Source organism: Salmo salar, chromosome ssa24, assembly GCF_905237065.1.
Source record: "Salmo salar chromosome ssa24, Ssal_v3.1, whole genome shotgun sequence".
Taxonomy (NCBI): domain Eukaryota; kingdom Metazoa; phylum Chordata; class Actinopteri; order Salmoniformes; family Salmonidae; genus Salmo; species Salmo salar.
The window spans coordinates 8,157,764-8,185,000 of record NC_059465.1 but is presented as its reverse complement, the minus strand read 5'-3'; the positions used below and the strand labels follow the sequence as shown (position 1 = coordinate 8,185,000).

The window sequence follows — 27,237 nt, the reverse complement described above, 5'->3', positions numbered from 1 at the left end:
GGGTGCTCTGCTCCGTTGGGGTGCTCTGCTCCGTTGGGATGCTCTGCTCCGTTGGGGTGCTCTGCTCCGTTGGGATGCTCTGCTCCGTTGGGGTGCTCTGCTCCGTTGGGGTGCTCTGCTCCGTTGGGGTGCTCTGCTCCGTTGGGGTGCTCTGCTCCGTTGGGGTGCTCTGCTCCGTTGGGATGCTCTGCTCCGTTGGGGTGCTCTGCTCCGGGGGACAGAGTGCTGCTCTGTTCGCCGTTTGAAGAGTGCGGTCAAGGCCTTGTGGTCCTTTTGACCGTAGTCTGCTTTTAGAAGTTCTCTTGAAGAATGCGGTCGTGCCCACCGGTTGTTGTGGAAAACAAGGCCCGTTTTGGATGTGTGGTAGAGTTTTGATCTTCTTTAAAAAAATAAAAACATAGAGTGTTGTCCTGTTTTTCAGTTTGAATGGAACATGTTGAGAGGTCTGTTGGTCTTGGTGGGGAATGTGGAACATGCTTTTGATGTGGTCATGTGTTTTGTGTGTTCAACTACATTTTTTTGTAGAGAAGTGGTGTTGTGTTTAAGTATACTGTGATGTATGGTTTTGCTATAGTTCTTTTTAATTTTTTGGTGTGTTTTGTGATGTTTGGTTATGTTATGGTTGTTTTGTGTGTTGTGATGTTTGGTTATGTTATGGTTGTTTTGTGTGTTGTGACGTATGGTTATGTTATGGTTGTTTTGTGTGTTGTGACGTTTGGTTATGTTATGGTTGTTTTGTGTGTTGTGACGTATGGTTATGTTATGGTTGTTTTGTGTGTTGTGACGTATGGTTATGTTATGGTTGTTTTGTGTGTTGTGACGTATGGTTATGTTATGGTTGTTTTGTGTGTTGTGACGTATGGTTATGTTATGGTTGTTTTGTGTGTTGTGACGTATGGTTATGTTATGGTTGTTTTGTGTGTTGTGACGTATGGTTATGTTATGGTTGTTTTGTGTGTTGTGACGTATGGTTATGTTATGGTTGTTTTGTGTGTTGTGACGTATGGTTATGTTATGGTTGTTTTGTGTGTTGTGACGTATGGTTATGTTATGGTTGTTTTGTGTGTTGTGACGTATGGTTATGTTATGGTTGTTTTGTGTGTTGTGACGTATGGTTATGTTATGGTTGTTTTGTGTGTTGTGACGTATGGTTATGTTATGGTTGTTTTGTGTGTTGTGACGTATGGTTATGTTATGGTTGTTTTGTGTGTTGTGACGTATGGTTATGTTATGGTTGTTTTGTGTGTTGTGACGTATGGTTATGTTATGGTTGTTTTGTGTGTTGTGACGTATGGTTATGTTATGGTTGTTTTGTGTGTTGTTATGTTATGGTTGTTTTGTGTGTTGTGATGTTTGGTTATGTTATGGTTGTTTTGTGTGTTGTGACGTATGGTTATGTTATGGTTGTTTTGTGTGTTGTGACGTATGGTTATGTTATGGTTGTTTTGTGTGTTGTGACGTATGGTTATGTTATGGTTGTTTTGTGTGTTGTGACGTATGGTTATGTTATGGTTGTTTTGTGTGTTGTGACGTATGGTTATGTTATGGTTGTTTTGTGTGTTGTGACGTATGGTTATGTTATGGTTGTTTTGTGTGTTGTGACGTATGGTTATGTTATGGTTGTTTTGTGTGTTGTGACGTATGGTTATGTTATGGTTGTTTTGTGTGTTGTGACGTATGGTTATGTTATGGTTGTTTTGTGTGTTGTGACGTATGGTTATGTTATGGTTGTTTTGTGTGTTGTGATGTTTGGTTATGTTATGGTTGTTTTGTGTGTTGTGACGTATGGTTATGTTATGGTTGTTTTGTGTGTTGTGACGTATGGTTATGTTATGGTTGTGAAATGGTTGTGTTGTGACGTATGGTTATGTTATGGTTGTGAAATGGTTGTGTTGTGGTTGTGTGTCTACAGGTCTGCAGGCAGCGTTTGATCAGGACTGGGAGGCGGGTCGGATCACACAGAGCAGCTACAGGAACGGTTCAGACGACGGGGTCCTGGCCTACAAATTGCTGGTACAGACCGGACGCAGGGACAAGCCCATCAACTTCAACCAGGTGAGACCCGCTTAATAACATCAGGCAAACTCCATTCACTCCATCCAGGTGAGAGTCACTTAATAATACCAGGCTAAACCCATTCACTTCAACCAAGTGAGACATGCTTAATAATACCAGGCTAAACCCATTCACTTCAACCAGGTGAGACCCGCTTAATAATACCAGGCTAAACCCATTCACTTCAACCAGGTGAGACCCACTTAATTATACCTGGCTAAACCCATTCACTCCATCCAGGTGAGACCCGCTTAATAATACCAGGCTAAACCCATTCACTTCAACCAGGTGAGACCCGCTTAATTATACCTGGCTAAACCCATTCACTCCATCCAGGTGAGACCCGCTTAATAATACCAGGCTAAACCCATTCACTTCAACCAGGTGAGACGCGCTTAATTATACCTGGCTAAACCCATTTACTCCATCCAGGTGAGACCCGCTTAATAATACCAGGCTAAACCCATTCACTTCAACCAGGTGAGACCCGCTTAATAATACCTGGCTAAACCCATTCACTCCATCCAGGTGAGACCCGCTTAATAATACCAGGCTAAACCCATTCACTTCAACCAGGTGAGACCCGCTTAATTATACCTGGCTAAACCCATTCACTCCATCCAGGTGAGACCCGCTTAATAATACCAGGCTAAACCCATTCACTTCAACCAGGTGAGACCCGCTTAATTATACCTGGCTAAACCCATTCACTCCATCCAGGTGAGACCCGCTTAATAATACCAGGCTAAACCCATTCACTTCAACCAGGTGAGACCCGCTTAATTATACCTGGCTAAACCCATTCACTCCATCCAGGTGAGACCCGCTTAATAATACCAGGCTAAACCCATTCACTTCAACCAGGTGAGACCCGCTTAATAATACCAGGCTAAACCCATTCACTTCAACCAGGTGAGAGTCACTTAATAATACCAGGCTAAACCCATTCACTTCAACCAGGTGAGACCTGCTTAATAATACCAGGCTAAACCCATTCACTTCAACCAGGTGAGAGTCACTTAATAATACCAGGCTAAACCCATTCACTTCAACCAGGTGAGACCTGCTTAATAATACCAGGCTAAACCCATTCACTTCAACCAGGTGAGAGTCACTTAATAATACCAGGCTAAACCCATTCACTTCAACCAGGTGAGACCCGCTTAATAATACCAGGCTAAACCCATTCACTTCAACCAGGTGAGACATGCTTAATTATACCAGGCTAAACCCATTCACTTCAACCAGGTGAGACATGCTTAATAATACCAGGCTAAACCCATTCACTTCAACCAGGTGAGACATGCTTAATAATACCAGGCTAAACCCATTCACTTCAACCAGGTGAGACATGCTTAATAATACCAGGCTGAACCCATTCACTTCAACCAGGTGAGACCCAGCTATTAATAACCCTTTATAAATGATTATGACGTATGATGAGAACACAACAGTTCACCTGACACAAGACTGAATCCAAACATTAAACTGTTGATTGTATGTGCATTTGACATTTACTGTACTTTTTGCCACATTTGTTGATAACGAAATCTAAAAATACTCTGGATACATTCAGTAACATGGTAAGAATGTTCTTGGGCAATGTGGGGTAGGTGCAACATAAGACAATACAATGACAAGGGTTTGAGTGGAAGGTCTAGTTTGTGTTTCAAAGTGACCACACACCTCTCCAAAGTAGTGCACAGTTCCTAAGTCATTTTAATGCGCTTTTATGACTCAAAGAAAAGTCTTCAACTACAAAGAGCTTTTTTGAGCTCTCCTAGCTGTGCCCTTGAGGAACCAGAGCAAGCACACTTGTAGTTGTTTTGTTTGGAACACGGCCCTGCGTCCCCGCCTTTACACAATTACTGTTGTTGTTCACACAATCCAAAAACGGTCCATTATAAATCGCATTCTGGGTCAGGTGGGCATCATTTGAAAGCTTGTTCTATTGCCAACATGACTAGCGACATTTATAAAATATGATCTTATAGTGTTAGGCTTTCACAAGGCAATTCAGAGAAGCAGATCATCATTTTGGGGCGCATGGAATGGAGTCATGAGTGCATTCGGGTGTGTGGTCCGCGCCAAATCTTCTTCACAATACAACAGACACAGGCTCATTCTGTTCAGGACAACCCAAGGTATAACGCCATGTCATCTAGTAACTGTACATCAAACGTAGTGATCATAAACACTGACACTGTATTTAACATGAGTTTTATGATATAGAAATGTGAAGTGCACATTTGGACGGGTGTTTATTGTAATCCTCAAAGTCTCTAGTCCTCGTAATTTCCAGCATTTCCCTCACTCAGACAACAAATTTGTTTAAATATTTTTTATATTTTTTTTAATAAAAGTTGCCCAATTAGCTGGAGGGATGTGGGGAACTTCTTGTCGCTCGTGGTGCTCAAGCTCAGAATGGCTGTCAGTCAAAACCCATACAGTAGTGTGAAGCGCAGAGCCAGAGCTCTGACATCATGCATAGCATGTTACTGTACAGCCACTACGTTCCAATGTCATTTTCAACCCGTATACAGGTATGAGTGTAAAGGGCTATTACCAGGCAAAACCCTTTTCACTTCATCCAGGTGAAACCCACTGATTAAAACCAGGCTAAACCCATTCACTTCAACCACGTGACTTGTCTCCAACCCATTTATTAAAAAAGTGAGTTTTTCAATCATAACCCATTCACTTCAACTAGGTGGGTGTACAGTATGATCAAAACTCCTTCATCTAAACCAGGTGGATGTGGGATCGTAAGTCGCCCACTTTAACCAGGTGATTATTTGATGATTACTACAAAGGAAGCCTGTCAACCTCTGCCTATGACCCTATCTCAAATCAAATCAAACTTTATTTGTCACATGCGCCGAATACAACAAGTGTAGACTTGACCGTGAAATGCTTACTTACAAGCCCTAAATCAAAAGTGCAGTTCATGAAGAGTTAAGAAAATATTTACCAAGTAGACTAAATTAAATAGTAATAATAAAAAGTAACACAATAAGAATAACAAAATCGAGGCTATATACAGGGGGCACCGGTACCGAGTGGTGCAGGGGTACAGGCTAGTTGAGGTAATCTGTACATGTAGGTGGGGGCGAAGTGACTATGCATAGATAACAAACAAACAGCGAGTAGCAGCAGTGTACAAAAGGGGGGGGTCAATGTAAATTGGCCGGTGGCGATTTTATTAATTGAATTGGAGTGTCCGGGAGGATGCTGTTGATGTGAGCCATGACCAGCCTTTCAAAGCACTTCATGGCTACCGACGTGAGTGCTACGGGCGGTTATCATTTAGGCAGGTTACCTTCGCTTCCTTGGACGGACACAGGGACTATGGTGGTCTGCTTGAAACATGTAGGTATTACAGACTCGGTCAGAGAGAGGTTGAAAATGTCAGTGAAGACACTTGACAGTTGGTCCTCGCATGCTTTGAGTACACATCCTGGTAATCCGTCTGGCCCAGCGGCTTTGTTGACCTGTTTAAAGGTTTTGTTCACATCGACAACCGAGAGCGTTATCACACAGTCATCCAGAACAGCTGGTGCTCTCGTGCATGCTTTAGTGTTGCTTGCCTCGAAAGCGAGCATAAACGGCATTGAAGAGTACACTATCTGACTTAAGCAGAACTATTTGAATGCTTGATGATGCTCTGTAGCCTTCTTATCCTGTCCTTCTCATCTCTTGTTCTGGAATGTAGCAGTGGTACAGTAGGATTGTACAACATTGGATTTGATGAAGCCTTGGAGACTTGGATACTGAGTGACACAGAGGCCATTTTGTCCTTTGTGGGTGTACGTGTGAGTCGAGGTCTGTGGCTGGGCCTAGGAAAGCCACACCTGGCTTATAAACAGGCCTCTCTCTCTCTCTCTCTTGCTGATGACTTTACCAAGCCCAGGAATTTAAAGCCCTCGCCGGGGCTGCAACCCGTCTCTGAAAAAGCTATTAACTCTTCATTCAAACCGCTTGTCCCATTTGCTGCTAGCGACAGGCTAGAGATACCCAACTCTAACCACGGTGTGTGTGTGTGCATGTGTCTGTGTTCCCTTTTGCATCAGATAACACAGTTGAACACTTTCACGGTGTTTCTAGTTAAGGCTAGGTGTGATAGTAAGCCGCCAGACAGAGGAAGATAGATGGCAAATATCATGCCCCCTGGAGTCTGAAGGTATGTGTGTGTGTGTTGGTGAGTGTGTGTGATGATTCGTTGAAGCGTACCCTAGATCCTCCACTATCTGGCTAATAGTGTAGCCTAGCAGTGTCTCCCAAATCGTCGCTGTCTGATTTAAACCTCTTATCTCCAACAGCAGAAACTTTTCAGGAAATTGAAAGAAAAAAAGACCATTAATGAAAATACAATTATGAAACGGCAGAAGCTATTTTGAATACATTTTCTTGCTTCTTGAATCATGAAATGTTCAGAGTACATTGACAGGAGTTACTGCTTTCAATAAATGAAAAATAAACATGTGGGCAAAAATGGAGTTACAAGGTTTTCATCAGACAGCGACGCAATGGTGGGTCTGCTACAGATGTTGTTCTGCTAGTTTGGATGGGTTTTTGCCTTTAGTTGGTTGTTGGTAAACCACGAGCATAGATATCACGAAACAGCCCGGGCCTGGGAGGCCTGCTGGTGTGCGGGCGGCCCTATGATGTCACTTCCTGTGCCTGTGAGGGAAGCGGAGCTGGCTGCAGGGCGATGGGCCGCCAGCCGTGCTCCACGGGCTTCCCGTGACAGCTTGAAGACATACAGTGGTTGCGTATCCTGCTGCTTAATGCAAGACAGACCTTTGGAATTCAACTCTCTCTCTCTCTCTCTCTCTCCCCGTCTCTCTCTTTCTCTCCCTCTTCTGTCTTTTCCTCCCCCCCTCTCTCTTTCTAGGTTTTCTCTCCCTCTCTCTCACTGTTTTCTCTCTCTTTCAAAGTTCTATTTCCCCCTGTCTCCCGCACTCTTCTCTCTCTCTCTCCCCTCCCTCTTCTTATTTTCTCTGCGCTCTGCTGCCGTGTCCCCTTTCAATGAGTGGAGAGGAGCTGAAGCACGTGATCTCTTTGAGTCAACACTGTGTGGGTGTGCGTGTGTGTGTGTGTGTGTGTGTGTGTGTGTGTGTGTGTGTGTGTGTGTGTGTGTGTGTGTGTGTGTGTGTGTGTGTGTGTGTGTGTGTGTGTGTGTGTGAGTGAGAGAGAGTAAATTTTTTTTGTCAAAGTGTGCACGCATATGCTGTACAGTAGTAGCTGTATTTTTTTCCGTGTCAAATTAAGAACAGATATTTTCCAACCCTGGCAAATTGCAAAGCTAGATGTTTTATTTTGATATGCCACACCACAGCTTTCTGGGGAGGCATTTTTGCTTTGATGTCTTTCTGCTAACATTTCTCCCAGCACTGGACGGCCATTCGTTCCTTATGGCCAAGGGAATTATATGAAAGTTGGCAATGTGTGTGTTTCAGAGAGAGAGAGCGAGAGAGAGAGGCAAAGTGAGAGGCAAAGTGAGAGGCAAAGAGAGAGGCAAGGAGAGAGAACAAAAAGGTGAGGAGAAGAAAGGAGAGAGAGGATGAGGGAAGAGAGGGATAGGGAAAGAAAAAGAGAGGCAAAAAGAGAGAGGGAAATGAGGTTAGAAAGGAGAGGGGAAAGGGAGCAAGCAAGGGAAAGTGGGAGAGAGGGAGAGGCTGCCTTTGCTACTGCTATCAAGAGCCCTTTTCTTCTCGGTCCGGATCCGACTGTGGTGCAGGGCATTCTGGGTATCCGTAGGGGTCAGGAGAAGCAAGCACGAGCAACATTTGTACAGATGCTGTGTTATTTTTATAGCTCTACTCCATTTGCTGGGTGGCATTTCCTTCAGTGTTAACAGCGAGGTTAACTGCACACAGACGCGCACAGGGACCCCAGCCAATTTTTTTATTGTTACGCTAACTAACTCAAGCAATTTTTCCCTCCCTCCCCCCCTCCTCTCCACACCTCCCCCTACCTACCCCCAGGACTCCCCCTCATCCCCCTCTCCCCTAACACTGCCTCTGTGAACGAGGGATTTATTGTACTGAGAAGGGCGAGTGGCATAGAGCGGTGTGCAGAAATGAAGGTAGCTAGCTACGGCCCCCCCGCTCTCAAAGAGGAGGGAGCTACAGCCCTAAGAGAGTCCTGAGAGGGGGGAAGCTAGTGCTAGGCTAGTTAGCGCTGGGGGAAGCTAGCTAGCTTCGTGTATTTGTGAATAGAGTTAGTTGTAAGAGAAATGAGCTCGCTAGTTTGATGTGATGAAGTGGTGTGCAGTAATGGCTGTTACTTTCAGGAGCTAGCTACTAAGGCCTCCCGTTCTCACATGGGGGGGGGAGCCAGCTATAGCCCTGGAAGGGAGGGTAGCTATTAGCCAGCCCTGTTGTGGAGGTGAGGTAACCAGCTAGTTCTGTATAGGAAATTAGTTAGCAATGTGAGAAAAAGTAGAGGGAAGCTAGTTAGCTCTCAGAGGACTAGGAGGTAGGAAGCTGTATCAGGTCTGTGTGAGCTAGCCTTTCCTGGCTAATTCTGTTGGAGAGGAAGGCTGATCCCAATACATTAACCTGCATGCTTTTTTTCTCTCAGGAGACTAGCACATCTGACCGCCTGAAAGCTGATTTGACATTTCCATTTTCCATGTAGGCCTAATAATTCTGGGAAGTTCACCGAGAAGTACGGGAAATTTCAGAAGGCACCAGTGTTTGACTGTTTACTTTTCTTTGGGTTGGAGAGAGGGAGAAATAGTTTTCGCTTATTTTTTACAGCTGGTCCGTTTTCTCATGCTCATGCACGGTTATAAACAGGATTTCTGCGGCCAGTTCATATAGACAAAGTTTGGGGTCAACATCGTTTCTACGATGCCCGTCCGTTTCTATAGATGTAGGATCTTAATTTGATCACTATTTTGTTGCTGCACAGCAGGAAGTGTATTCACGTTTCATAAAGGCTTCTAAAGTTTGTAATTTCCACTTTAAAATGTCAGACTTGATTTGCCCTAATGAAAACTGTACCAGCCCCTACAAAAAAATGTCCATAAATTATTATCCACATAATAATTCACATTTCCTGTTGCTGCAGGATTATTTTCCTGCTGTAGCAAACTGGCTCAAATTAAGATTTTATATCTGTAACCATCAATATCACACACACTATCCCTCACCTCCTCTCTTTCTTTCTCCCTTGTCCTCCCACCCCCTCTCTTTCCCTCTCCCTCGAATCCTTCTTTTCAAAATATGAACTATTGTCTCCTTGTCTTCCTCTCTAGCTGACGAGGCAGCGCTTGGTGGATGCGGATGGCATCATCAACCCGGGGGCGTTTTACATCTACCTGACGGCGTGGGTCAGCAACGACCCGGTGGCGTACGCAGCCTCGCAGGCCAACATACGGCCACACCCCCCGGAGTGGCTCCACGACCGCACAGACTCCATGCCCGAGACACGCCTCAGCAGTGAGTGACCAATCACAGCACACTTCACTATCACAAAGGCCTCTCAACGGCCAATCATATGAGACATACACTTTTTGCTCTCAATAATTCTTTGGCACTCTGGCCTACTGATTTGGCAATTCAATTAAAACCGATTGGGACAGAATGTAAGAAGTGTGCAGGAGCTACTTCTCTTGTTGATGCTAGATTTGTACCTCTAAAGACAATTTATACACTACTTGTTATGTTTTGTGGCCTAACTATTCTGTGGGCAATTTCTCCTTCGGCATTCCATTTGACCTGTTCTGCTCAACCATTCCGTTCGCCTTTATTTCATTTGAGCTGCGGTTATGTTAGAATACCTGTTTCTTATACCATCTGTGGAGTTACTGACCCTTCTCTTCTTTCTGGTTTTAACTGAGGTAGTTGTACTGTTTACAGCAGGGTTCCCCAACTGGGTTTTATTTGGCCTCCCAAGTTTTCGAAGCAATTTATGGGGGGTATTTTCATCGTTGGACATAAAAGACGGGGGGGAAAAAACCCAAAAACAGGAAATCAGCTCCAAGAGATTTTCATTTAAGAAATCTGTTCCCATGTTGGCCTATTCCCACGCATAATAAAGAGACACGTGATCATATACAAATGTAAACAAGGTTTGAAGTTATAAATGTTTTAGTCAAACATTATATCTGTTTGGGCTTCTTGCGGTCAATTTGCCATACACATATTATTAGTAATTATGTTGCGGCCCCCCGACCATCTGCTGAATCTAGTTGATGATCCCTGGTTTACAGTACACTGTGTGTGTGTGTGTGTGTGTGTGTGTGTGTGTGTGTGTGTGTGTGTGTGTGTGTGTGTGTGTGTGTGTGTGTGTGTGTGTGTGTGTGTGTGTGTGTGTGTGTGTGTGATGGCTCGGTTTGCAGTGCTGAGGGGCAGGGAATAGCACGCTGTGGTACTCTAATGGTGCCTGTGGTGAATGTGATAACTCTTACCACCACAGGCCCCTAAGCATTACACACACACACACACACACACACACACACACACACACACACACACACACACACACACACACACACACACACTCTTAAAACTCAGTGACCCCAGCACTGCCTACACCATGTTCTCATTTCCTTACCACACACACACACACACACACACACACACACACAGAAACACAGAAACACAGAGAGAGAAATGCTGTGCAGAAGAGAAATAGGATTGGTTAACAAGCAACGGCTTGGGTGGGATAGACGATTGGATAACAAGCAGGAAGTGCATTACAGGGAGGAGATGTGATTGGATAACAAGCAGTGAGTGTAAATGTGATTGGCTAAGCAGCGTAGAAAGCTTGGCTGTGCAGGAACCCCCTGGAGCAGAGCTACATTGGCAGAGCTCCAACTCCCAGTCCTAATGGAAATTTATAGTGGAGATTATAATAGGCCAAACCATGTTAGCAAGTGGTGCTGTCTAACCCTCCAGCCACTGGAACACACACACCACAGAGAGTCTTTACGGTTCTCATTTTTGGGATGTTTTCGATCAAACATGCGTTTTTGGAAAGAAATACTATGTAAAACAATCTGGAATGGATATTGTATTGGGTTATGGTGGGTAAAGGGAAGGAGAGAGCACATTAAATTACATTTTGGGGCTCCCAAATGGCGCAGCGGTCTAAGGCACTACAGACAACCTGGTTCAAATCCAGGCTGTATCACAACCGGACGTGATTGGGAGTCCCACAGGGTGGCGCACAATTGGCACAGCGTCGTCTGGGTTTGGCCGGTGTAGGCAGCCATTGTAAATAAGAATTTGTTCTTAACCGATTTGTCTAGTTAAATAAAGGTAAAACAAACAAAAAAATGGATGTGAGTCTGAACCTTTCTAGAACATGTGTTTTTGGCAGTGTTGCAATAGACACTACAAATCAAATGTGGTGTGTGTCATAGTTAACTGCTGTGTAGGCTTTCCCTGTTTGACAGACAGGTAGGAGTGCGTGTGTACATGTTTGAGTGCGACTGTGGGTGTGAGAGAGAGGGTGGGGTAATGGGGGTGATTCAAAAGTTGTAATTACAGCGGATCAACGTCAGGCCTGACACTCTGCGTGGGTCTGGGGCTGATAGCCTATCATTAGGCTGAGACTGGAGAGAATGGAGCCCTGTTCCTGCCAGCCCTTCTCCCCCTACACACACACACACACGCACGCACACACACACACACACCATGCCAGTCCCCCACCAAGGCTCATGGGACCAAGCTCCAGCTCTGCCCACCAGCCAGTCCCAATTAATTTCTATAAAGAGGTCAAAGTGAGCTGTAGCATAGTGCACTTGTTTGAACTGTACCATACTTCCACCCCCCCCCCCCCCCCAACACACTTCTCTATCTCTGTCTAGTTCCTGCCGCCGAGCCCATCGAATACGCACAGTTCCCCTTCTACCTCAACGGGCTCCGCGAGACCCCCCAGTTTGTGGAGGCCATCGAGTCGGTGCGGGCCATCTGCAGTAACTACAGCCGCCAGGGCCTGCCCAGCTACCCCAACGGCTACCCCTTCCTCTTCTGGGAGCAGTACGTAGGCCTCAGACACTGGCTGCTTCTCTCCATCAGCGTGGTGCTAGCCTGCACCTTCCTCGTCTGTGCCCTCTTCCTGCTCAACCCTTGGACCGCCGGTATCATCGTGAGTACACCCACAGACACAGAGATGCACGCACGCACGCACGCACGCGCACACAATGCACATTCGAAACCTGCATTCTTTTTGCATTGGATATATTGGCAGCATTTGTGTTGATATTATACATCAGTATGTTTGAAATGAAGTCAATTTCATCAGCCTGTAAGATTAAAATCCTCTAAAACCCGAGCTAAAAGATGGAACGGTACTCTCCAAACAATCTCTTAATACAGTACGTTCCCATCCACCCGTTTACAGAACTTCACTCCCGTGCGGCTGTAGGAGTGTGGAGAGGAGAGACAGGAGGGCAGAGAGGAGTGGAGGAGAGAGAAGGGAGGAGAGGAGAAAGGGGGAGCTGAAGAGAGGAGTGGAGAGATGGGGAGTGGAGGAGAGGAGAGCAGGCTGCTGTGTTTTTAGCCCAGTCTTGACCCAGTGTTTATCTTGTGCTGTTTAGTCTACTCTGTCTCACCCAGACACTGACTTCAAATAAATGGGGATAGGACACAAGTTACCGAGGCAACCCCCACTCCTACCAAAAAAAACATCCCCTTTTTCCATGTAATGTAGGAGTTTCCAAGGATACACACATATGAACACATACACTCACACATAGAAACACATACACTCACACATATAAACACACACTCACACAGCCCTGGTCTGTCTCTCCATGGGTTGTGTTTTTACGACAGGCAGTGTTTGGGCTACCTGCGCCCTCTAAAGCAGGGCGAGGGGACCTCGTGTTCGTCCTCTGGCTTTACAAGACAGATGAAAGGACTAGTTATGGCACGGCTTCAAGTTGAACCATTTGCTTTGTCCAGACCAGGCCACCAGTATCCTACCGTACACCCCCCTCCTTACCCCAAGGCCACACACACACACACACACACACACACACACACACACACACACACACACACACACACACACACACACACACACACACACACACACACAGGCGTTCCATCCTCCACCCACCACAGCCATCTTCAAAGGGCTGGGGCCCCCCTGTAACCTGAAACCTGTCAACTGATAATAGCACATCACAAATCTACAGAGCACCGCACACACACACACACACACACACACGAGCGCACACGAGCGCACGCACACGTTTGTTTTCTTCTCCTTATGGGGACCAAACAATTGATTCCCATTCAAAATCCCATTTTCCCTAAACCTAACCCCTAAACCTAACCCTTAACCTAACCCTAACCTTAAACCTAAACCCTAACCCTTAACCTAACCCCTAACCTTAAACCTAAACCCTAACCCTAAACCTAACCCTTAACCTAACCCTAACCTTAAACTCAAACCGTAAACCTAATCCCTAATTCTAACCCTAATTGTAACCCTAACCCTAAACCTAATCCCTAATTCTAACCCTAATTGTAACCCTAACACTAAACCTAATCCCTAATTCTAACCCTAAACCCAACCCCTAATTGTAACCCTAACCCCTAATTCTAACCCTAATTGTAACCCTAACCCTAAACCTAACCCCTAATTCTAACCCTAATTGTAACCCTAACACTAAACCTATCCCCTAATTCTAACCCTAACCCCTAATTGTAACCCTAACCCTAAACCTAACCCCTAATTCTAACCCTAATTCTAACCCTAACCCTAAACCTATCCCCTAATTCTAACCCTAACCCCTAATTGTAACCCTAAACCTAACCCCTAATTCTAACCCTAATTGTAACCCTAACCCTAAACCTATCCCCTAATTCTAACCCTAACCCCTAATTGTAACCCTAACCCTAAACCTAACCCCTAATTCTAACCCTAATTGTAACCCTAACCCTAAACCTAACCCCTAATTCTAACCCTAATTGTAACCCTAACCCTAAACCTAACCCCTAATTCTAACCCTAATTGTAACCCTAACCCTAAACCTAACCCCTAATTCTAACCCTAATTGTAACCCTAACCCTAAACCTAACCACCAATTCTAACCCTATTTGTAACCCTAACCCTAAATCTATCCCCTAATTCTAACCCTAACCCCTAATTGTAACCCTAATTGTAACCCTAAACCTAAACCCTAATTCTAACCCTAATTGTAACCCTAACCCTAAACCTAACTCCTATACCTAAAATAGCGTTTTTCCTTTTGGGGACTGGCGAAATGTCCCCAATTGTCAGAATTGTCCATGTTTTACTGTCCTTGTGAGGGCTTCTGGTCCCGACAAGGATAGTAAAACCAAAAACATACACTCACCTACATACACACACACACTCACACACACACACACCACACACACCACACACACACGCACACGCACACATTCAACTTAAGTCTCTCTCAGTACTCTCTGTACCAGTTCATGCTTGATGCGAGGGATCCTGTTTCTTCCCACCATAGACTAGAACAGTCATTAACGGCCATGTTGGGGGTCCTGACCCTCTGTATCCTGGCCCTGTCTCTGATGACCGTGGAGCTGTTTGGGTTCATGCTGGGGTCGTTCTCTGGGTTAAAACTGTACATGGTCACTCATGGTTATTAATGGTGTTGCGGTGTGTTTCAGGTGCTGGCCCTGTCTCTGATGACCGTGGAGCTGTTTGGGTTCATGCTGGGGTCGTTCTCTGGGTTAAAACTGTACATGGTCACTCATGGTTATTAATGGTGTTGCGGTGTGTTTCAGGTGCTGGTCCTGTCTCTGATGACCGTGGAGCTGTTTGGTATGATGGGGCTGATAGGGATCAAGCTCAGTGCTGTTCCTGTGGTCATCCTCATCGCCTCTGTGGGCATCGGAGTAGAGTTTACTGTCCATGTGGCTCTGGTGAGTACGCACACACACAGACACACGCACGCACACACACACACACACACGCACACGCACGCACACACACACACACGCACGCACACACACACACACCTACACATACAGAAAGTGGATTATGCTTTTACAAATGACAAGATCGTTTGTCTGAGTAAATGTGTGTGTGTGTGTGTGTGTGTGTGTGTGTGTGTGTGTTTCAGGCATTCCTCACAGCGATAGGGGACCGTAACAGGCGGGCAGTGCTGGCGTTAGAACACATGTTTGCTCCGGTTTTGGACGGAGCCTTTTCTACTCTACTAGGAGTCCTCATGCTGGCAGGCTCCGAGTTTGACTTCATCGTCAGGTGAGTGGGACATAGACACACTCTCTCTCTCTCTCTCTCTCTCTCTCTCTCTCTCTCTCTCTCTCTCTCTCTCTCTCTCTCTCTCTCTCTCTCTCTCTCTCAGTCTGTGGCGTGGCGTCTTGGCGTCAGTAGAGCCTGTATGTCACACAGGAATATACCTGAAACACCACTCATCCGTAAAAGGCCGCTTTTCCCTCCATAAATGTTCAACACACACACACACACGCGCACACACGCGCACACGCACACACACACACACACACACTTCAATCCTGCTGTAGTTGACTGTCTTAAAGGAAACTCAAGGGCAGGAGAGAGTGGTGAAGGGCAGAGAGGAAGAGAGGAGGGGAAGGAGAGGGGTGAGAGAGACAGAGAGAGAGTGAGAAAGAGAGAGCTGGAAAGTCTTCTGGCTTTTGTAATCTCCTACAGCTAGTTTAACTGGGCTCTCCAGACATTTACAAGGCTGGGGGGGGGTGGAAATTAAAACTGACACATTGTGTGTGTGTGCGCGCGTGCGTGCATGTTTGTGTGGGCACACAAATGAGAACATTAGTCATTCCTACCTTTCTATAGGATGAGAAAAGCAGAGGTAAGCCAGAGTTCCTATTACTAAGTGCTAAGCATGTTGGAACACTGAATATGTAACATCTGCAGACGACTGTCTAGGTAGCCATTAAAGGGATACTTCAGGGTTTTGGCAATACCTGCACATTTCATTTTATTTCCCTAAGCTTAATTAGGCTTTGTAGTGAGGGACGGGGACGGGGGCTTAGGACCGACTTTGGGAAACCCTGGTCTATGGTATCTACTAGCATGCTAGCAATTACTATAGACTTCCAGTCATTAGCTTTAACGCTAATTAGCAATTTTTGTGGGGGTTAACAACTTCATTCATTCAACAACAAAAAAACCTATAAATGAGCTGGCTTTTTAATGTGGGTGATCTATCCCTTTAAGCGGGCCACCTCCACCCATGTGGTCCGAAAACACACAGACACACACACACACACTGCCCTGCTCCCTGACCTTATAATCATGGGGGTCAACGATGACGTGCCAGGGAGTGAGAGTGCACACACCCACACACTAACCCGTCCTTCTCTCCTCCCCTCCTCTGGTTCACACTGATCTCAGGATCTGTCTCAGGCCATTTCAAGTGTGGGGTGTTTTTTCCCCAAACAAAGCAGCGCCAGAAGACTGCAGAATAACAGCACAGCCTGCTCATATTTTTCTGCTCACGCTGAAAGAAATGTTGCCCTGACTTTCCCTGTTAACCCCACAAATGTTTTCACTCTAAACAGCTCCAGCACTGTGTGTGGGTGTTCGAGTGGAGATGTGGCTTTAAACCAAAGCAGAAGCTCTGTGACTCCAGCTACTTTCCCCCTCTCAAAGTCTAGAGCGATACCAACAGAGGAGAGGAGAGGAGAGGAGAGGAGAGGAGAGGAGAGGAGAGGAGAGGAGAGGAGAGGAGAGGAGAGGAGAGGAGAGGAGAGGAGAGATAAAGGCTTTAGGTCTATTCTCCCCCACTTCATTCGTTTAAAAGCATGGGACTATCTTGAACAAAAAAGTCTATACAAAACCAGTACATGTTCACTTCAGTCACAACGTGTATGGGTCATGTTATTGTGAGGCTGGTTAGGTTGATGGAGAGCACGCCACAGCTGTCAGCTAAACACAACCTACCCCACACGCCCTGTCTCCAGACTCCCTCACTGTATCCCCAGCCTCCCTCACTGTATCTCCAGCCTCCCTCACTGTATCTCCAGACTCCCTCACTGTATCCCCAGCCTCCCTCACTGTATCTCCAGACTCCCTCACTGTATCTCCAGACTCCCTCACTGTATCTCCAGACTCCCTCACTGTATCCCCAGCCTCCCTCACTGTATCCCCAGCCTCCCTCACTGTATCTCCAGACTCCCTCACTGTATCTCCAGACTCCCTCACTGTATCTCCAGACTCCCTCACTGTATCTCCAGACTCCCTCACTGTATCTCCAGACTCCCTCACTGTATCTCCAGACTCCCTCACTGTATCTCCAGACTCCCTCACTGTATCTCCAGACTCCCTCACTGTATCTCCAGCCTCCCTCACTGTATCTCCAGACTCCCTCACTGTATCTCCAGCCTCCCTCACTGTATCTCCAGACTCCCTCACTGTATCCCCAGACTCCCTCACTGTATCTCCAGACTCCCTCACTGTATCTCCAGACTCCCTCACTGTATCCCCAGTCTCCCTCACTGTATCCCCAGACTCCCTCACTGTATCCCCAGACTCCCTCACTGTATCTCCAGACTCCCTCACTGTATCCCCAGACTCCCTCACTGTATCCCCAGACTCCCTCACTATATCCCCAGCCCCATCACTATATCCCCAGCCCCATCACTATATCCCCAGCCCCATCACTATATCCCCAGCCCCATCACTATATCCCCAACCCCCATCACTATATCCCCAGCCCCATCACTATATCCCCAGCCCCATCACTGTATCCCCAGCCCCATCACTATATCCCCAACACCATCACTATATCCCCACCCTCCCTCACTGTATCCCCAGCCCCCATCACTATATCCCCAGCCTCCCTCACTGTATCCCCAACCCCCATCACTCTATCCCCAACCCCATCACTATATCCCCAGCCCCATCACTATATCCCCAGCCCCATCACTATATCCCCAGCCCCATCACTATATCCCCAGCCCCATCACTATATCCCCAACCCCCATCACTATATCCCCAGCCCCATCACTATATCCCCAGCCCCATCACTATATCCCCAGCCCCATCACTATATCCCCAGCCCCATCACTATATCCCCAACACCATCACTATATCCCCACCCTCCCTCACTGTATCCCCAGCCCCCATCACTATATCCCCAGCCTCCCTCACTGTATCCCCAACCCCCATCACTCTATCCCCAACCCCATCACTATATCCCCAGCCCCATCACTATATCCCCAGCCCCATCACTATATCCCCAGCCCCATCACTATATCCCCAGCCCCATCACTATATCCCCAACCCCCATCACTATATCCCCAGCCCCATCACTATATCCCCAGCCCCATCACTGTATCCCCAGCCCCATCACTATATCCCCAGCCCCATCACTATATCCCCAGCCCCCATCACTGTATCCCCAGCCCCCATCACTATATCCCCAACCCCCATCACTATATCCCAAGCCCCCATCACTGTATCCCCAACCCCATCACTATATCCCCAGCCCCATCACTATATCCCCAGCCCCATCACTATATCCCCAGCCTCCATCACTATATCCCCAGCCTCCATCACTATATCCCCAGCCTTCATCACTATATCCCCAGCCTCCATCACTATATCCCCAGCCTCCATCACTATATCCCCAGCCCCCATCACTGTATCCCCAGCCCCCATCACTGTATCCCCAGCCCCCATCACTGTATCCCCAGCCCCCATCACTATATCCCCAGCCCCCATCACTATATCCCCAGCCCCCATCACTGTATCCCCAGCCCCATCACTGTATCCCCAGCCCCATCACTATATCCCCAGCCCCCCATCACTGTATCCCCAGCCCCACTCACTGTATCCCCAGCCCCCATCACTGTATCCCCAGCCCCCATCACTGTATCCCCAGCCCCATCACTGTATCCCCAGCCCACATCACTGTATCCCCAGCCCCATCACTGTATCCCCATTCTCCCTCACTGTATCCCCAGTCTCCCTCACTGTAGCCTTATCCTCCCTCACTGTAGCCCCATTCTCCCTCACTGTATCCCCAGTCTCCCTCACTGTAGCCGTATCCTCCCTCACTGTAGCCCCATTCTCCCTCACTGTATCCCCAGCCCCCCTCACTGTATCCCCAGCTCCCTCACTGTATCCTCAGCCCCCTCACTGTAGCCCCATTCTCCCTCACTGTATCCCCAGCCCCCCCTCACTGTATCCTCAGCCCCCCTCACTGTAGCCCCATTTTCCCTCACTGTATCCCCAGCTCCCTCACTGTATCCTCAGCCCCTCACTGTAGCCCCATTCTCCCTCACTGTATCCTCAGCCCCCCCTCACTGTAGCCCCATTCTCCTCATGTATTAGCCCTTCTCCCTCACTGTATCCTCAGCCCCCCTCACTGTAGCCCATTCTCCCTCACTGTATCCTCAGCTCACTGTAGCCCCATTCTCCTCACTGTAAGTCCTACTGTATCCTCAGCCCCCCCTCACTGTAGCCCCATTCTCCCTCACTGTATCCCCAGCCCCCCTCACTGTAGCCCCGGCCATAGCCTGCCTAAATAAGGCCTGTTTATTGTTGCTACTTCACCGGGCAAACTGAACCAGCAGCTCTCTCTCTTCTCTTCTCGCCTCTTCTCTCTCTTTCTCTCTCCATCATTCATGGAGGACAGACAGACAGACAGCATAGTGTAGTAGGCCAACCATACTGTCTGGACATGGATTGGATCTCCCCGTGCTCCGTTACCCTATGCAGACCCTACGCTGGAATTCCTTCTCCACTCCGACCGACACATACCCCCACACACACGCATAGACGCACACACATACTGAATCATATATACACACACATTTCATGCACACTAACACACACGCAGATCAGTTCTAAATGTGTCAGTGCGTTTAGTCTGAGGCCCAGTTGTGTAGCATACCAGCTGGCGGGAGCCAATGTGACTCACACACACACACAAACACACACACACACACACACACACACACACACACTCACACACACACACACACACACACACACACACACACACACACACACACACACTGCAATGTCATGCCATTGTAACAGAAACGCTTCTGCTATGAACAACTTAACAACTGAATGAAGGCATGTCCAGGACCCGTATCCACACAGCCTCTCAGAGTACGAGTGCTGATCTAGGATCAGGTCCCCCACCTGTCCATAGAGATATAGGATCTTAATTTGATCACTCAGTGTATTCAAGGCATCAAAAGGCTGCTAAAGTGTGTAATATTCACTTTAAAATGAGTTGATTTGCCCTAATAAATTTTTTTTCAACCCCTACAAAAAATCTCCATGATTTATAATCAACATAATCCTTTACATGTTCTGTTGCTGCAGGATTATTTTCCTGTTGAAGCAAACTCTCTCAAAACAAGATCCTACATCTGTACACAGTAGGAACACCTTACTAATATTGAGTTGCACACAAGCCTAAGATCACCATGCGCAATGCTAAGCGTCGGCTGGAGTGGTGTAAAGCTCGCCACCATTGGACTCGGGAGCAGTGGAAACGCATTCTCTGGAGTGACGAATCACGCTTCATCATCTGGCAGTTCGACAGACGAATCTGGGTTTGGCGGATGCCAGGAGAACGCTACCTGTCCCAATGCATAGTGCCAACTTTAAAGTTTGGTGGAGGAGGATTAATGGTCTGGTGGCTGTTTTTCATGGTTCGGACTCCTTAGTTCCAGTGAAGGGAAATCGAAATGCTACAGCATGACATGCACAAAGTGAGGTCCATACAGAAATGGTTTGTCGAGATCGGTGTGGAAGAACTTGACTGGCCTGCACAGAACCCTGACCTCAACCCCATCGAACACCTTTTGGATGAATTGGAACGCCGACTGCAAGCCAGGCCTAATTGCCCAACATCAGTGCCCAGCCTCACTAATGCTCTTGTGGCTGAATGGAAGCAAGTCCCCGCAGCAATGTTCCAACATCTAGTGGGATGCCTTCCCAGAAGAGTGGAGGCTGTAATAGCAGCAAATCGGGGGCCAACTCCATATTAATGCCCATGATTTTGGAATGAGATGTTGGATGAGCAGGTGTCCACATACTTCTGTTTATGTAGTGTATATACAGGGGAACGGGGGAAAGTCATCCTTAATGAAGGAGCTGGAGTGGAGAGAGAGAGAGAATGAGTTAGAGAGAGACAAGGAGAGAGAGAGAGAGAGAGAGACGGGGATTTAGAGAGGAGATTGGGGGGTCTTACCTGATACACTGGAGATTTAATTAGACGGGGGGATTGTAGAGCGCCGGGAATTTCACATGGGCTTAGCTGAAAAGAAGGGAAAGAGGGAAAGAAAGAGAGGTAGAGAGAGGCCAGGGAGGGGGGTGTGTTCTCTTCTTCCTAGACTAAATCTATACCCTTCACTTCATTTGTTTCCTTCTTTTTTAGAGGAGAGGAGAGAGGCCCCTGCTCCCCTCTTTCCCCCTCAACCCCCTCCTCCCCCCCTCCACCCCCGTCATCCCCCTTCACCACATTCCTGACTGCTTTGTTTTCTTCATGTTTGCTTATACCACACACCCAAAGAAGTGCCCCCTTTCTCCCTCCCTCCCGTCTCTCCCCCTCTTTTTCCATGCCTTTGAATTAACCAACTCCAACTAATTATGCTTCTTTCTCTTTCTCTGTGCGGCTTTCTAAAGACTAACCCTCTTTGGCAGGACTTAGTAACACACAAGGTACATTTATATTTTCTACCAAACCAACGCGTGGGTGTGTGTGTGTGTGTGTGTGTGTGTGTGTGTGTGTGTGTGTGTGTGTGTGTGTGTGTGGTGTGTTTGTCTGAGTATTTAATCAGACATGTGTAATGGTTCATCTAGTGCATGTTTGTCCTTGTCTAAGCCTCTCTCCTGTTGATCTGTGGTTTCTCCAGGTATCCTCTTTGTAGTCACACACACATGCACACGCACGCACGCACGCACGCACACACACACACCACACACAAACGCAGTCATGCTGGCGTACACTGTTGTTTCTCTATGGGTTCTGCAGGTGGGTTTTTGCTCTAATGCCTGTGTTTGGTGTTCACTGTGGTTGTCACAGGTATTTCAATGTGATGCTGCCAATGTTCCATTGGTTCAGTTGGCCAAAGCATCTGCCAAAATGACCACAGTATGTTAATGGTTGGGACTGTTTGCATTTTATCTTCTGCGGTGTTGGTCTGTGGTGTTTGATGGAATGGCACGCCCATGTTAACGGTACACTGTGTTGGATTGTTGCAGGTATTTCTTTGCTGTGCTGGCCATCCTGACAGTTCTGGGAGTGCTGAATGGTTTGGTCCTTCTTCCTGTGTTGCTGTCCTACTTCGGCCCCTACCCAGAGGTCAGATGGTTTCTCCCGTTTTAGACATCTATATAGCTCCACCCCGTAGCAGGAAATGGCACGCTCACACGTTTTTTTTACACACATATTTTGGTGAACCGACGCCAACTTTTGATTGGGTGTTCTAACACGAGCTCCCATGAAATGACTCGGCAGCGTAGTTTGCGTAAAAAATCCCACTCATCTCCTCACACCTCCTTTCACTGTCCCCCTCAGGTGACCCCTGTGGATGGGCGTAGCCGGTTACCCACCCCTTCCCCGGAGCCTCCTCCTCACGTGGTACGCTTCTCAGTCCGCCCACGCCACACCACCTCCGGCACGGGCACAGGAACGGGCTCTGACTCGTCCGACTCTGAGTACAGCTCCAACACCACGGGATCAGGCATCAGCCAGGAGCTGCAGCAGTACGACCTCCCTGCCACTAGGGGCAGAGCTGGGAGAACAGAGGACATGCAGTACGGCACCCAGACCAGCAGGGGCAGAGCTGTTAGAACAGAGGAGGTGCGACTAGGAGCAGGGCCAAGAAGGACAGCTAGACAAGGAGACGCCACGGCCTACTCTGTGTCTTCTGTAAGTGCTTTGGATAATGCACACATATATATATACACACACACACACACACACACACACACACACACACACACACACACACACACACACACACACACACACACACACGTGACAAATGCTCACACTCTCCGTGCGAGATGTGTACAAGTTGTTCTGATTTTCTGATCTTTCTCTCGTCAGTCGGTCCTGCCGGAGTCAGGGGCCCACCCTGGTACATCCCGTCGCTTCAGCAAAAGGGACCTACAGTCGCTGCCCCCAGCACGCCCGCGCATGGACGCTTTTGAGGACGCTACCGAGGCTGGAGGCCATTACAGCTCCGGAGGCCATTTTGGCTCGGGCGGCCACAGAGAACGCTCCGCGGGGCACAGGACCCGTCCATCCCACAACCCCCGGCCCAATCACCACCAACCTCACCACCCTAACCCCGCCCCTACTTACTGTCAGCCAATCACCACGGTAACGGCCTCTGCGTCGGTTACCGTCGCCGTCCACTCTGCCCCTCCCCCCACTCAGAGCCCCACTTCCTCTTACCCAGGACACACTGCAGCAAACAGTTACCACACAGCAGGCGGCGCAGAGCCGGTGCCTGCCTTCCAGGACCCCCATGTGCCACTGGAGGTCCATATCAGCCGCAGAGGAACCAAGATGGAGGCCATGGAGCTCCAGGATGTGGAGTGTGAGGCAGCTGAGAGCGACTGTGGCAAGAGGGCAAGCTGAGGTAAGCCCCAATGGAGTTTGTAGCTTCTCATGACAATGAAGACATTCACATGTTTGATATTACATCCACAAAGGACTTGAATTGAATGTGCCTGTTCCTTTTTCTTCTTCGATTCTTTTTAAACTTGCAAATATGTCCCCATTCAGTCCATCAAAAGTCCACCCTTTTCTTTGGGCTGCAAACTGAACATAATATATTCAGCGTTGCGCCCTCAGAGAGTGAGATGTACGTGTTGTCCTGACACTCTCCTAACCGTGTGTTGTCTGTCTCCCTTTTGTTCCAGTGGAGGAGAGCAGAAGTACAACGGCCAAAGATGACTCCCTCTCTCACTCAGCGGCCCCCAGCGCAGCGACACGCATAACTCAGTGGTGGCTATCGCCATGGTGCTCAACCCTACTGGAACCCAGTGGTGGCTATCGCCATGGTGCTCAACCCTACTGGAACCCAGTGGTGGCTAGCGACATGGTGCTCAACCCTACTGGAACCCAGTGGTGGCTATCGCCATGGTGCTCAACCCTACTGGAACCCAGTGGTGGCTATCGCCATGGTGCTCAACCCTACTGGAACCCAGTGGTGGCTAGCGACATGGTGCTCAACCCTACTGGAACCCAGTGGTGGCTATCGCCATGGTGCTCAGCCCTACTGGAACCCAGTGGTGGCTATCGCCATGGTGCTCAACCCTACTGGAACCCAGTGGTGGCTAGCGACATGGTGCTCAACCCTACTGGAACCCAGTGGTGGCTAGCGCCATGGTGCTCAACCCTACTGGAACCCAGTGGTGGCTATCGCCATGGTGCTCAGCCCTACTGGAACCCAGTGGTGGCTATCGCCATGGTGCTCATCCCTACTGGAACCCAGTGGTGGCTAGCGACATGGTGCTCAACCCTACTGGAACCCAGTGGTGGCTAGCGACATGGTGCTCAACCCTACTGGAACCCAGTGGTGGCTAGCGCCATGGTGCTCAACCCTACTGGAACCCAGTGGTGGCTATCGCCATGGTGCTCAACTCTACTGGAACCCAGTGTTGGCTAGCGCCATGGTGCTCAACCCTACTGGAACCCAGTGGTGGCTAGCGACATGGTGCTCCATCCTACTGGAACCCAGTGGTGGCTAGCGACATGGTGCTCAACCCTACTGGAACCCAGTGGTGGCTAGCGACATGGTGCTCAACCCTACTGGAACCCAGTGGTGGCTATCGCCATGGTGCTCAACCCTACTGGAACCCAGTGGTGGCTAGCGCCATGGTGCTCAACCCTACTGGAACCCAGTGGTGGCTAGCGACATGGTGCTCAACCCTACTGGAACCCAGTGGTGGCTAGCGACATGGTGCTCAACCCTACTGGAACCCAGTGGTGGCTAGCGACATGGTGCTCCATCCTACTGGAACCCAGTGGTGGCTAGCGCCATGGTGCTCAACCCTACTGGAACCCAGTGGTGGCTAGCGCCATGGTGCTCAACCCTACTGGAACCCAGTGGTGGCTAGCGCCATGGTGCTCAACCCTACTGGAACCCAGTGGTGGCTAGCGCCATGGTGCTCAACCCTACTGGAACCCAGTGGTGGCTAGCGACATGGTGCTCCATCCTACTGGAACCCAGTGGTGGCTAGCGCCATGGTGCTCAACCCTACTGGAACCCAGTGGTGGCTAGCGACATGGTGCTCAACCCTACTGGAACCCAGTGGTGGCTATCGCCATGGTGCTCAACCCTACTGGAACCCAGTGGTGGCTATCGCCATGGTGCTCAACCCTACTGGAACCCAGTGGTGGCTAGCGACATGGTGCTCAACCCTACTGGAACCCAGTGGTGGCTAGCGCCATGGTGCTCAACCCTACTGGAACCCAGTGGTGGCTAGCGCCATGGTGCTCAACCCTACTGGAACCCAGTGGTGGCTAGCGACATGGTGCTCAACCCTACTGGAACCCAGTGGTGGCTAGCGCCATGGTGCTCAACCCTACTGGAACCCAGTGGTGGCTAGCGACATGGTGCTCAACCCTACTGGAACCCAGTGGTGGCTAGCGACATGGTGCTCAACCCTACTGGAACCCAGTGGATGTTTGTTTCAGATATCTCTATTCATATTTAAAAGATGTACACTCATGTAAATATGAAAACAAAAATAGCTATAATTTAGGAGCTGTACAACTCCTTTTTTAAACAGACTGGGGACGTCATTTTGTATGGCGTGTGTGTGTGTGTGTGTGTGTGCGTGTGCGCGTGCGTGTGTGTGTGTGTGTGTGAAATCTCTGATTACTGTTCACTCATCTGTGGATCTGTGCCATGAGGAAACTTCATCTAGACAATACATTTCAGCATACATTGTTGCTGCTTAAGATATTTTGGTAATGATGTATGATACTTGTGTATAATAACTTGTATAATAATTCTATGCAAATGTTTCTTTTACGTTATAAAGAGGTGAGCGAGTGTGCAAAGGTGATTGTGTGTTTGCGTGTGTGTGTGTGTGTGTGTGTGTGTGTAAATCATCAGATCCATCTCTCAAGAAACAGGCTAACGATCACGTCATGTGAAGCGTTACACAATAACTACACGGAGATTGTGTGTGTGTGTGTGTGTGTACGTGCGTGTGTGTATGTTTGTGTATAAAGGTACGCTTTTTTTTTTTAACGGTTAATTTGCTTATCACAAACCTGTGGTAGTTATGAAACAATTACTGTTGAACTCTGACTCACGCTATGCGTGCTATTTAAGACGAGCAGATTATGAAGAAGATATACAGCTGTGTTGTTTGTGACTGTCCCTCCGTAGTAGCGTCCGCATCGTCTCTGCTCTGAGCTCTTGTGTTGCTGTCTGGTTGCCTGGGGGATTGTTTTACTGTAAAAGGCCATGCGTGCCTTGGCTGTCCCTCGGACTCAATTACCCATCTCCCCTTTTCTCTGGTGATGTCATAGCTCTCGGCAGCCATCTTGTAGTAGCATGAGTGGGCGTAAAAGTATCACTCCCGTTGCTAATGAATATTACAGTTGGAGTACAAAACCCATGGTGGCTAGTCAAAGCCATTATGGAGGATGTTTTTGTGTTGTTTTTTTGTTTTGTTTCTCGTGAATGTAACTTCTGTTATTCTAACTGTAAATATACTGTACTTGTCAAAAGTTTGGACACACCTACTTATTCAAGGTTTTTCTTTATTTGTACTATTTTCTACATTGTAGAAAAATAGGAATACATCCAAACTATGAAATAACACATATGGAATCACGTAGTAACTCAAAAAGTGTTAAACAAATCAAAATATATTTTATATTTGAGATTCTTCAAAGTAGCCACCCTTTGCCCTGATGACAGCTTTTCACACGCTTGGCATTCTCTCAACCAGCTTCACCTGGAATGCTTTTCTAACAGTCTTGAAGGAGTTCCTACATATGCTGAGCACTTGTAGGCTGCTTTTCCTTCACTCTGCGGTCCAACTCATCCCAAACCATCTCAATTGGGTTTAGGTTGGGTGATTGTAGAAGCCAGGTCATCTGATGCAGCACTCCATCACTCTCCTTGGTCAAATAACCCTTACACAGCCTGGAGGTGTGTCAGGTCATTGTCCTGTTGAAAAACAAATGAGAGTCCCACTAAGCGCAAACCA

The 27,237-nt window shown here is 47.9% G+C and overlaps 1 protein-coding gene across 1 annotated transcript in view; it reads left to right on the top strand.

Annotated features, from left to right (window-relative positions):
* The window catches only part of ptch1 (patched 1), an 89,243-nt gene extending 62,356 nt beyond the window's left edge, over positions 1-26,887 (top strand). The window contains exons 17-25 of the mRNA XM_045707129.1: positions 1,913-2,055; positions 9,320-9,503; positions 11,879-12,159; positions 14,805-14,942; positions 15,143-15,285; positions 22,255-22,354; positions 22,571-22,924; positions 23,105-23,642; positions 23,926-26,887. Of these exons, the coding sequence (XP_045563085.1) occupies positions 1,913-2,055; positions 9,320-9,503; positions 11,879-12,159; positions 14,805-14,942; positions 15,143-15,285; positions 22,255-22,354; positions 22,571-22,924; positions 23,105-23,641 (1,880 nt within the window). The 3' untranslated portion in view covers position 23,642; positions 23,926-26,887. The remainder of the gene's footprint in view (positions 1-1,912; positions 2,056-9,319; positions 9,504-11,878; positions 12,160-14,804; positions 14,943-15,142; positions 15,286-22,254; positions 22,355-22,570; positions 22,925-23,104; positions 23,643-23,925) is intronic.
* The last annotated feature ends 350 nt before the right edge of the window (positions 26,888-27,237 follow it).